This window comes from Scyliorhinus canicula, chromosome 4 (genome assembly GCF_902713615.1).
Source record: "Scyliorhinus canicula chromosome 4, sScyCan1.1, whole genome shotgun sequence".
Lineage (NCBI taxonomy): Eukaryota > Metazoa > Chordata > Chondrichthyes > Carcharhiniformes > Scyliorhinidae > Scyliorhinus > Scyliorhinus canicula.
In genome coordinates this window covers 127,453,736-127,466,391 of record NC_052149.1, presented here as the reverse complement: position 1 = coordinate 127,466,391, position 12,656 = coordinate 127,453,736, and the positions used below count along the sequence as shown (strand labels likewise).

At 53.2% G+C, this 12,656-nt stretch overlaps 1 gene segment (V, D, J or C); it reads left to right on the top strand.

Moving 5' to 3' along the window:
• LOC119964992 overlaps nucleotides 1-12,656 on the top strand; it is a 24,068-nt gene extending 11,412 nt beyond the window's left edge. The window contains 2 exon segments of the C gene segment in view: nucleotides 6,515-6,646; nucleotides 12,056-12,656. Coding sequence covers nucleotides 6,515-6,646; nucleotides 12,056-12,384 — 461 coding nt within the window.

Here is a 12,656-nt window from a genome sequence, read left to right as displayed (position 1 = left end):
CTCATTCCAGGGCGGGATAACAGGAGACGGGAGCATTGGCAGTTTGAATAGTGAGCAGTTTCGGTGAGAGTTTGCTGCTGGATTATTGCTGAGGTTTCAGCTGGATGATTTGCTTTGGGAGCTTTTCATTAAGGACACTTTTGTTTCATTAACTCTCTGGGAGGATTTCTGGTGAGTTCAGCCTTCAGTGCAGGAGACACTGCCGTCTGCATCTCTGCAAATGGGGTTTGTATTCCCTGCTGGTGAGACTTCCTCTGAAGAGGGGAGAGGGGCAGAAGGGAGAGGGGGCTAGGTGTCTACGGGCAGCGTCCCAGGGAGCGTCCTGTGGGAGGAGAGGTGCAGGCACAGGGCCAGTAGGGATTGAGGGCTGAAGGGTCTGCAGAAGATGCCACTGTCCTGCTGCCAGAATCCACAGGCAGTAATCCAGCTCCCTCAACATTTCTGAGGTCCCGAGCTGAAGCAGGCTCCCTCCGCCTTTCCCGGGGGACTGTGGCCAGATGATTGGGTAGATTATCTCCAAGTGGACAGCCAGGCACATAACCCTCAACAATTTAGCCTCCGGATCGGCCCAGGGGTCAGTGGGGGATCAGTGTGGAGTGTCTCATTCACCTGTCCACAGTTGTATCAAGCTGGTCACTGACACTCTCTCCAGATGGGTCAGGACATTCAATCATTTCCGGATGGACGAAGCCAGCAAGGCTGAGATAGCCAGAGGCTTCACACTAATCGCTGGGTTCCCACACATTCAGGGTGTCATAGATACACTCATACAGCCAGAGGGTCAGCTGGGTGCATTCATGAACAGAAAGTGCCTTCGCTGCATGAACGTGCAGATAGTCTGTGATCACAAGACACAGATCCTGCAAATCTATGAGAGATACCCTGGCTCCCATGATGTCTGCACCCTGTGACACTCCCAGTTGACAAGGCTGTTCATGGCTCCAGCTCAGCTGGATGGTTGGCTGCTGGGAGATGTGTTGTTCCTTGTGTCTTAATGAAGCTCGTAGTCTCAAAGTTGGAGAAGATGCTTTATTGTGAATTTGTTCTGTCTTCAGAGCTTAACTTACAGCTACCTCAAATGCTGCCTGCCTGTGTCTGCCAGTCCTGCTGCCAAGGCCCCTTCTGTGAAGTGTGTCCTCACTTCCTGTCCCTGTGTATTTATAGCTCTCCCGTGCTCCCTCTAGTGCTTGCTCAGTTGTATTGCATCTACACTGATACACAACCACCACAAGAGACAACGGATATCCCAGGAAAAGGTGGCTCATGATATCACTCCGTCATCCAAGGGCCATGGTGGAGGAGAGATACAACATGTCTCTACAAGGGCGAAGATGAGGTTCTGCTGCTTGGACTGATCAGGGTGAGCACTTCGATATCCTCCAGAGCGCGTGGCTTATAGTCACTGTCTGCCTTCTCTGCACAATCTGCCCCTGGCAGGGGTTACCCAATGGAGAATGAGGTTAGTGAGGCAGCTCCATAGGTCACAGCGGATGAATCTACTGATGGATCTGATGAGGAGCCAGGAGACACAAGGTGAGGGCGTGGAGGTAGAGGTGAGGAAATTCAGGGAGGCAGGAACACCAGGGGGGCCTGGATTCAGAGCGTCAACCTCACCCCAAGAGCACAGCTTCCTCACCAAACATTTCTGGCCCTCGCCCCCCCTGGTATCGAATGACAATCTCTGTCAGAAAGTTTACATCCCCTCCCATCTCTCCCACCACCATGTCCAGCACCAATGGAAAACATGAATAATGCTCAGAACATTCAAACAAAATCAATATGTATTTATTTTCAGAGTAACAAATCAAGAACGTAACATACTCTAACAATCACACAAAAATCACATATCACACTGAGGAACTGAAAGAATCTTCGGCGGACCATCCTTGTAAGGCAAGGCTATAACCTTGCGTTTGAGAGAGCTGTGTCTTGGTGCCCCTCCCTATTCCCGCTACCTCCCTCCCCCTCTACCTCCCTCTCCCGCGACTACACTCCCATCACTCCCTCTCTCCCCCGTTCACTCCCCACATGCCCTCCCTTCCTGCTCACTCCCTCCCCTCACTTCTTCCCCTCGTTCCCTCCTGCTTCCTCCTTCCCTTCTCCCCCTCCCTTCCCTCCCTCCTTCCCTTTCCCTGCTCCCTCACCCCTCTGCTCGCACCCTGCCTCCTTCTCCGCGCCCTCTCCCTTCCCTCCCTCCCTCCTGCGCTCCCTCCCTCCCCGCGCTCCCTCCCTCTCCATGCTCTCCCCTCGCTCCATCTCCGCGCTCCTTCCCTCCCCTCCCCTTGCACCCTGCCTCCCTCCCGCGCTCCCTCCCTCCCCGCGCTCCCTCCCTTTGCTCCCTTCCTCTCCATGCTCTCCCCTCGCTCCATCTCCGCGCTCCCTCCCTCCCCTCCCCTCGCATCCTGCCTCCTCCACGCTCCCTCCCTCCCCGCTCTCTCCCTCCCTGCGCTCCCACCCTTCTCTCACTCCCCTCCACCCCTTGTTCCCTCCTTCCCTTCGCCCCCTTGCTCCCTCCCTCACCTCACTCCCTCCCTCCCCTCGCTCACTCTCCCCTTGCTCACTCTCTCCCCTCCCTCCCTGCTCCTCCCTCCACTCGCTCCCTCCCCCTCCCTCCACTCTCCCCCCCCCCACATTCCCTCCCTCCCCCCGATCAGACTCACTGACACCCACAGTGGTCACAAGGCTCACTCTCCGCATGGACTCGTCTGTGCAGAGACCACGGCACACAGACCCTCAGGGATCTCCGTCAAATCTTCCTGCCCATCCCACTGTACATCCAGCATCTGCCGACTGATTGGCAACTCCAGAGGCTGATCAGCAGCCTTGGACTCAGCGTGACCCTGACTTCCTGCAACCCTCCGACTGCCGGCACCCTGCTCACTCCTCCTCCGCCAGCTCCTCAGGTCAGTGTGTCGTGCCCTATGCCCTGTGCAGTACCATCGGACCAAAGGATTGAATGGTCACTGACCTGCCTGTATCTCAGCTGGTGCCTGGTTACAAGAGAGGGGGTTATGCTGGTGGATCTGTCCATTGCTCGACCTTGGGTGACACGCGGTGGTCCTCTGGGTCCCGGATCTTGAGGATGGCTCAGCTGAGGGAGGAAGACAATATGTCAGAATTATCAATCTTCACATAGTCAATGTGGAGTCTGGATGGACTGGTGAGACTGTGGGCAGCTTTATCATGGGGGCATTGTGATTGGAGGATCACTGGGGCCTCTCGCTAAGAAGTTCTCATTTGAGAACTAGCGTGCCCAGCGAGTTGATGCTGAGGCCTAACTGATGCTAATTGTTATACCCTCTGCTGGACGGCTCCCTGAGATTCCTCACCAATCCCTGGCAGCCATCGGGGAAATGCCTCTGCTGAAGTTAAACCACCAGGTTTCCATTGAGCCGGTGCCCGCCATACGCCCCATATGCCCGGCCCTGTTGGTACCAATCTCTGGGCCCGATTCACACAAGCCACCCTTTAATTGACTGTCCAGTGTGACATCACGAGTCAGATGCGAGGGCAGCCAGGAGCAGAAATCACGGCTATTTCCGGTCCCGTCAATCACACGGCAAACACGTGAACAAAACCGGATCCCCTCAATCACGCAGCGAACATGTGAACAAAACCGGATCCCCTCAATCACGCACCAAACACATGAACAAAACCAGATCCCCTCAATCACGCACCGAACATGTGATCAAAACCAGACCCCCTCAATCACACACCAATCACGTAAACAAAACTGGACCCCTCGAGCAGCGCATGGCGCAGTGGTTAGCACTGCTGCCTCACGGCGCTGAGGACCTGGGTTCGCTCCCGGCCCCTGGTCACTGTCCATGTGGAGTTTGCATATTCTCCCCATGTCTGTGTGTTTAACCCCTGCAACCCAAAGATTTGCAGGCTAGCTGGATTGGCCAGGCTAAATTGCTCCTTAATTGGGAAAAATAAATTGGGCATTTTAAAGTTAAAAAAAACCAGACCCCTCAATCACGCACGAAGCACGTGAACAAAATTCAGACCACGAGGAATAAGATGGAGACAGACAGAGAGAGGGAGAGAGAAAAACTGAGAGGCAGATACTGAGAGGGAGGAAGAAAGATAGAGAAGGGAAACTGAGGGACAGATACTGATGGAGAGAGAGAGAGGGAGGAAAACATACTGAAGGAGACAGACAGGAAGACAGAGAGAGAGAGGAAAACTGAGGGACAGTGTTATAACTCACATGGTCTCAAAGGGTAGGGATTATCCACTGCATGTGGAGTTTGCAGAGAATACGAGCTCCTAGATAAGGTGGCAGGGAGACCCTTAACACAGTTCATGTGCCTTCGTTTAAATAGAGTCAGCAAGTTAGGCACCGATGAGAGGAGACCCAGTCGGGAACTACTGGAGCTGTATATAATAGTTAACATGTTAAATAAAATAAACTTTGTTTTCTCCACAACTCAGTGTAGCTTCCTTTCATTGTCCCTTACAAAAGAAATATACTGAGGGAGGGAGGCGTAGAGAGAATGAGGGACAGATATTGAGGTAGAGAGAGAGGGAGATTGAGGGAGAGATACTGAGGGAGGGAGTGAGAGAGGGATTGAGAGACTGAGGGAGAGATACTGAGGTAGAGAGAAAGAGAGAGACCGAGGGAGAGATACTGAGGGAGGGAGTGAGAGAGGGATTGAGAGACTGAGGGAGAGATACTGAGGTAGAGAGAGAGAGACTGAGGGAGAGATACTGAGGGAGGGAGTGAGAGAGGGATTGAGAGACTGAGGGAGAGATACTGAGGTAGAGAGAAAGAGAGAGACCGAGGGAGAGAAACTGAGGGAGGGAGTGAGAGAGGGATTGAGAGACTGAGGGAGAGATACTGAGGTAGAGAGAGAGAGAGAGACTGAGGGAGAGATACTGAGGGAGGGAGTGAGAGAGGGATTGAGAGACTGAGGGAGAGATACTGAGGTAGAGAGAGAGAGAGAGACTGAGGGAGATATACTGAGGGAGGGAGTGAGAGAGGGATTGAGAGACTGAGGGAGAGATACTGAGGGAGGGAGTGAGAGAGACTGAGGGACTGAGGGAGAGATACTGAGGGAGGGAGTGAGAGAGGGATTGAGAGACTGAGGGAGAGATACTAAGGGAGGGAGTGAGAGAGACTGAGGGACTGAGGGAGAGATACTGAGGGAGGGAGTGAGAGAGGGATTGAGAGACTGAGGGAGAGATACTGAGGGAGGGAGTGAGAGAGGGATTGAGAGACTGAGGGAGAGATACTGAGGCAGAGAGAGAGAGAGAGACTGAGGGAGAGATACTGAGGTAGAGAGAGAGAGAGAGAGAGACTGAGGGAGAGATACTGAGGGAGGGAGTGAGAGAGGGATTGAGAGACTGAGGGAGAGATACTGAGGTAGAGAGAGAGAGAGAGACTGAGGGAGAGATACTGAGGGAGGGAGTGAGAGAGGGATTGAGAGATTGAGGGACAGAGACTGTGGTAGAGAGAGAGAGAGACTGAGGGAGAGATACTTGTAATGATATCTAGACAGACATGTAACTAAAGGGTTAATCATAACACCTAGCTGTGGCACTGCCACTAGAGGACATTACAAGACCCACTATATAATGAAGCTCCCAGAAGCTCTAGCTCTCTTTCCATACAGGAGTAACCAGATAACAGCAGTGTAGTACAGAGGATCTCAGCCTAGACACCACGTGTAGCTTAGATACAGGGCAGAATTCTCCGCAACGGCCGACGCTGTTGTGAAACCCGGAGTGTTTCACGACGGCGTCGGAGGCCGCTCCTCGCCCCCTATTCTCCCCCCCCCCAGGGGGCTAGGAGTGGCGTTTCGTCAAACTTAAGGCGGCGCGCCGAGAATGACGTGGCCGGCGGCGCCTAATGATGTCAGCCGCGCATGCGCAGGTTGGTCGGCTCCAACCCGCACATGCGCGGTTGCCGTCTTCCCCTCTGCTGCCCCACAAGACGTGGCGGCTTGATCTTGCACGGCGGCAGAGGGAAAGAGTGTGTCTCTTGGAGACGCTGGCCCGACGATAGGTGGGCACCGATCGCGGGCCAGTCCCCTCCCGAGCACGGCCGTGGTGCTCAATCCCCCTTCCGCCCCCCCACAGGCCCCAAGCTCACCTTTCACGCCATGTTCACGCCGGCAGCGACCAGGTGTGGTTGCCGCCGGCGTGAACAGGTCGGGAACGGCAGGCCGCTTGGCCCATCCAGGCCGGAGAATCGGCGACCCGCAATTCTCCGGACGGCGTGTCGCAAAACGCAAAGCGCCATTTGGGGAGGGGGGGAGGGGTGGGAGAATCGCGGGGGGGGGGTGCCAGAGCGGCCCTCCTGCGATTCTCCCACCCGGCCTGGGGAGCGGAGAATTGCGCCCACAGTTTATCCAGTTATTTCTCCTGCTTTATTGCTAGAGTTAGTTCAGTGGAGTGTCAAACTTATTTGTTAGTTTTATCATTACGTCAGTGTCTCCAACAATATCTCATTGTACAGGCTCTTTCTGTGACAGTTCTTACTTCACTCTGTTTCTCTATTACCCCTCAGGTATCAGTGGAGACATCATCATGACCCAGTCTCCATCAATGTTGTCATTGAGCCTGGGCCAGACAGCAACCATCACCTGTACGGCCAGTCAAGGCATTGGTGATAATTGTGCTTGGTATCAACAGCGAGAAGGTCAGAAACTGGTTCTACTGATACATGATGCAAGAACTCGACTCACAGGAATATCCGACCGATTCACCGGCAGTCAACAGACCAACACATTCACTCCAACCATCAGCAATGTACAAAATGAGGATGTTGCTAATTATTACTGTCTGCAAGATGAAGCCTACACAGTGATACAGAGCCTTACAAAAACCTCAATACACACAGCCCCACCTCCTGTACTGACACATCCCACAGTTTACTATATTATAGAATAAATACAAGAAAGGAACCTGAACAAATGATTCTCACTGCCCACTACACACTCCAGTCCCTGTGGTGTCCACAGCTCACTGAAGGTTTTCCTCCATGTCCACATATGAAGAGCAGCTGAAAGATTTATCATCCAAAATTAAAATTTCCCGGCAGGATTCTCTGTCGGCAGGACCCTCCGCTTTGCCGGCAGTGCGCCCACACCCGCGGGTTCACCAACGGCGTGGGGTGGACAGAATGGGAAACCCCAGGCTGGATTCTCCGTTTTTGGGACTATGCCCCCATGCCATCGGGGAAACTGTCTTTTACACCAGGAAAACTGGCATCAAAAGGCCACAGATTCCCTATTTTGCTGGGTGCTAGAGGCCAGCTGTTGTAGAGCTGCCGATACGGCCCCCGCACTTCCGGGTTAGAGGCCTCCAGCGGCCGTACCGTGCTCCATGGCGGACTCAGCCCACGGACCTGGACAGGCAAAATAGTGCCCCGCATCGGCCGCTCACACGCCCCGGACCGTCCGTACACATTGCCCCCAGCCCCAAATGGAGCCTCCCCCCTGCCCGCCGATTGGCCCTCCCCCGACTGTGGCGGCCCTGGACTGAGTCCTCAGCCACCACGCGAGGATCTCAGATGGTGGGACGATGTTAGAACTTGGCCGGTCGGGGATGGAGCATCGCAGGGCAGGCCCCAGGCAATGGCCTGATTTTCGGCAATGGTAATGATACGCCGATTCCCGGGGGGTGGGGGGGGGGGGGGGGGGGGGGGGGAGCGGAGACTTCCGAAATAGGCACCGGTCCCGATTCCGTCCGCCAAAACGAATTCTCCGCCCCGTGACCAAATGCAAAGTTCTGATGACAAATAGGTCCAGCAGGGCTCACAATCCAGTGGCTTCAGTGTTCCAGGCTTTTGGGGAGACTCTCAGTTGCGATTCTCAGAGAGGCTGGTTAGGCTGGGGTTGTTTTCCCTGGAGCAGGGAAGGCTGAGGGGGGAGCAGATTGAGGTGTCCAAAATTCTGAGGGGCATCGATATGGTGAATAGGAGGAACCATTTCTCCTTAGCAGAGGGCTTAATAACTGGGGACACAGAGTTCTGGTAAGGAGATGGAGTTTTAGAGGGTATTTGAGGAAATACTTTATCACTCAGAGGGTGCTGGGAATCTGAAACTCACTGTCTGAATATGTGGTTGATGCGGGAACCCTCACAACATTTAAGAAGTATTTAGATGAGCACTCGAAACGCCATAATATATAAGGCTACGGAAAAAGGGATTAAATAGATAGGTAGTAGCTGGTCGACACAGACATGATGGGCTGAACGGCCCCTTTCTGTGTTGTAAAAGCTCTATAACTCCTGTTACTTTCTCCTCCTGTTGAGTTCAGACTGATATTCATCTCAGAACCAACCTCACTACAAAATCCGTCTATTTTCAAACCATTCATGGGCCGTGAGCCTTTCTGGCGAGGCCAGTATTTAACGTCCATCCCTAATTACCCTTGAGAAGGAGGTGGTGAGCTGCCTTCTTCAACCCGCCGCAGGTGATGTAGGTACACCCACAGTGCTGTTAGGGAGGGAGTCCCAGGGACACTGAGAGAACGGTGAAGGATTTCCAAATCAGGATGGTGAATGATTGGAGGGGATCTTGCAGGAGGTGATGTTGAGTTGATGTTGATGAAGGTCCTATCGAAGGCGCTTTGGTGAATTGGTGCAGTGCATTTTGTAGATGTGCACACTGTTGCCTCTGTGCGCCCATGGCTGAGGGAATTCATTTTTATGTTGGTGGTTAGGACCCCGGTGCCAATCAAGTGGATTGATATGTCTTATATATCGTGTTGAGTTTATTGAATCATGTTGGAGCTGCGCTCATCCAGGGAAGTGGGGAGTATTCCATCACACTCCTGACTTGTGCCTTGTAGATGGTGGACAGGCTTTGGGGAGTCAGGAGGTGAGTTACTCACCGCAGGATTCCCAGCCTCTGACCTGCTCTTGTAAACACAGTATTTACATGGCAACCCCCAGGATGTTGACTGTGGGGTATTCAGCGATGGTAATGCCATTGAATGTCAAGGGGCGATGGCTAGACCCTCACTTGTCAGAGATCATAGAATTTACAGTACAAAAGGAGGCCATTCGGCCCATCGAGTCTGTACCGGCCCTAACAAAGAGCACCCCACTGAAGCCCACGTATCTACCCTATCCCCGTAACCCCCACTTAACATTTTTTGGACACTGGGCGCAATTTTGGACACTAAGGGCAATTTAGCATGGCCAATTCACCTAACCCACACATCTTTGGACTCTGGGAGGAAACCGGAGCACCCAGAGGAAACCCACAGAGGCACAGGGAGAACGTGCAGACTCCGCACAGGCAGTGACCCAAGCTGGGAATTTGGACCTGGGACCCTGGTGTTCTGAAGCAACAATGCTAACCACTGTGCTACCATGCTGCCCTGCCCTGCAAATGGTCACTACCTGGCACTTGTGTAGTGTGAATGTTATTTGCCACTGGTCATCCGAAGTCTGGATATTGTCCAGGTCTTGCGGCATTTAGTCAGTGAATGGCACAGAAATGAATGCATTACCAACCCCGATTTGAAGTGTGTCTGGGTTTTGCTGCACATGGACACAGAATGTTTTAGTCTTGCAGGAGTTGCGAATGACTCGGAACACTGAACCATCATCAGTGAATATTCCCACTCCTGATCTTACTTTGGAGGGAACGTCATTGATGAAGCAGCTGAAGATTCTTTGTACTCAGACACGACCCTGAGGAACTCCTGCAGTAATGTCCTGAGACTGAGATGGAATGGAAAGCGCTTATTGTCACGAGTAGGCTTCATATGAAGTTACTGTGAAAAGCCCCTAGTCGGCACATTCCGGCGCCTGTTCGGGGAGGCTGTTACGGGAATCGAACCGTGCTGCTGGCCTGCTTGGTCTGCTTTCAAAGCCAGCGATTTAGCCCTGTGCTAAACAGCCGGCGGCTCGATCAGCTGTGCTGGAGTGGCCCCGTGATGACTGCCCTCTGAGTTCATAGTCTAATTCGAATTCCTCCGCTAAATTGTCCGAGCGCGGAGTTGCCGATTGGGCCCGTGGATCGCACGTGGTGGACGGCGAGGATGATGGCGTCCAAGATGGCGGCCCCCATGAGTCGCAAGTGGCGGGCGGCGAGGAAGATGGCGTCCAAGATGGCGGCCCCCATGAGTCGCATGTGGCCGGCTGCGTGGTGGAGGTTTTCCAAGATGGCCGCCCCCCATGGATCGCATGTGGCTGGAGGGGGCGGAGTCGGGGCATAGGCCGCAGCGTTTCAGGCCCCGCAGGGCTGCGAGTGAGGTGAGTGATTACTGCGAGTCGCTGGGGAGTTGGAAGCTGGGGCCCTTTTAGCGAGGCACACTCTTGCGTAATGGCCTTTCCGCCCGCAGCTGCTGCAGGTCGCGTTGCGGGCCGGGCAGTGCTGCCGCGGGTGCTGGCTCTGGCCGCAGAAATGGCAGGCTGGAGCAGCATAGTCGTTTGGCTGGAGCAGCATAGTGGCTGGCTGGAGCAGCATAGTGGCTGGCTGGAACAGCATAGTGGCTGGCTGGAGCAGCATAGTGGCTGGCTGGGGCAGCATAGTGGCTGGCTGGAGCAGCATAGTGGCTGGCTGGAGCAGCATAGTGGCTGGCTGGAGCAGCATAGTGGCTGGCTGGGGCAGCATAGTGGCTGGCTGGGGCAGCATGGTGGCTGGGCGGCCGCGTAGCACAGGCCTGGGGGAGTCGCTGGTCGGGGACCCATGATTGGGTCGCGGGGTCCGCGGGGAATGAGTTAAGGCTGCGGAAGGAGACCTCCATCGTGGTAGCAGCTTCCACAGTCGTTTCTAAGTCCTGGGCCCCCTTTTCCAGCAGTCGTTGGCGCACCTATTTGGATCTGAGGCCCGCTACAAAAACATTGTGTACCGCCAATTCCCTGTGTTCAGCCGCAGTAACCGCTTGGTAATTACAGGCATTGGACAAATTATTAAGTTCTCTTAGGAATTCGGCGAGTGATTCCGTAGGCCGCTGACGGCGAGTCGTGAACACATGGCGAGCGTAAACTTCATTAATGGGCCTTACATACATTTTTTCAAGAACTGCTAGCGCTGCAGTATATGAACTGGCCGAGTTTAGTTGCGTAGAGATTCTGTGGCTCACCCTCGCGTGCAGTTGACTTAGCTTCTGATCCTCTGTAGTTTTGGCTGTGCTCGCTTCGGCCAGGTAGGCCTTGAAGCACCTGATCCAGTGGGAAAAGATTTCTTTAGCCCTGCATCCTGCGGGTTGAGTTCCAGGCGTCCAGGCTTGAGGGCCGATTCCATAATCGATCTTTACTGTTCTTAAGTCAATTAAATTGATGGAACCATCAATTTACTAGCCACGTGTTTCCGATGTGAATCTAGGCTTTAATCGACTTACTTCAGAGTCAGCCTGTTACCTGTCGATGAACTCGTAGTGAACTCAGGCTGACTCTGGACATGGGTATTTATACAGCTGCACTAGGGGGAGGAGTCGTGGGCGGAGCCAAGGGTGGAGCCCAGCACAAGTTCCTGAGTACTCCCAGCGCTACTCCCCGTAGTGGTAGGATAGCGCTACTGCGCTTACAAAGACAGTGTGAATTAACATATATACATCTATATTACATTCACCACAACAGCCAATCAGAATCCTTTGTGAAATGTGTTGCTCCAAGTCTGCTCGAATGTTCTGGGATAAAGTTTTCCAGATCTGTGTGTGATCTGAGGTTTTTTAATGTTCAACCTGTTCCCTCAAACATACTGATCAATAGTACGAGCTTCCTGACTGGTTAACAGTCACTTAAAGGGACATTGCGTCTTTAAATGCTCTCACTATTAACCATTTCAGTGCTGAATTTGTAGTAACCTTCTTTACAAATGTTTCAGAAACATTTCAAAATGATTTAACCGGTTTACACCTAACGTTCCCTCTGACACTGAACCAATTTCAAGATTCATGCCCTAAAACTGTCCAAAACTGCCCCTTTTCTTCTTGGGATTGTTTTGTGCTAGTTAGAAATGTTCCTCTGAATGGATTGTCAGAATTCAGGATCATCTATACATTGACATTGATTTGATCCCAGTTAATATTTGGGAAGTTGAAATCCTTTACAATGGCAGCGATTAAAATTCCTGCTTTTCACTTTCAGGCCGTGAGAATTCACAACCCACACTGACCCTGCTGCCCCCCTCCCTGGAGGAGGTCAAGACCAAGAACACTGCCACCCTGGTGTGCCTTGCCAATCACTTCTATCCCGATGAGCTGGTGGTGGAGTGGAAGAAGGATGGTGCAGCCATTTCGGACGGGGTTCAGACCAGCAACTACCTGCGAGCTTCGGACAACACCTACAGTGTCAGCAGCCTGCTGACCCTCTCTGGCTCTGCCTGGGAGTCCAACGCCCGCTTCTCCTGTGCCCTCACCCACGTGAGCCTCTCCTCTGCCCTCAGCAAGAGCATCAGGAGATCAGAATGTGCGTAGAGTGTTAGAGACAGTCCACAGAGGAGACACAACTTTAAATAGAACAGGGGTGAGCTGGGAGGGCAAAGGTCATTGTCAGCACTGAATTACAACTCTCTCCTTCTCGGGACTGGGTCTGAGACACTTCTGAGGGGCAGGGGTTAAGGCACATTACTGAAGGAGTACAGAAGGAGCTGTACTCTGTATCTAACTCCATGCTGTACCTGCCCTGGGAATGTTTGATAGGGACAGTGTGGAGGGAGCTTTACTCTGTATCTAACCCTGTGCTGTAC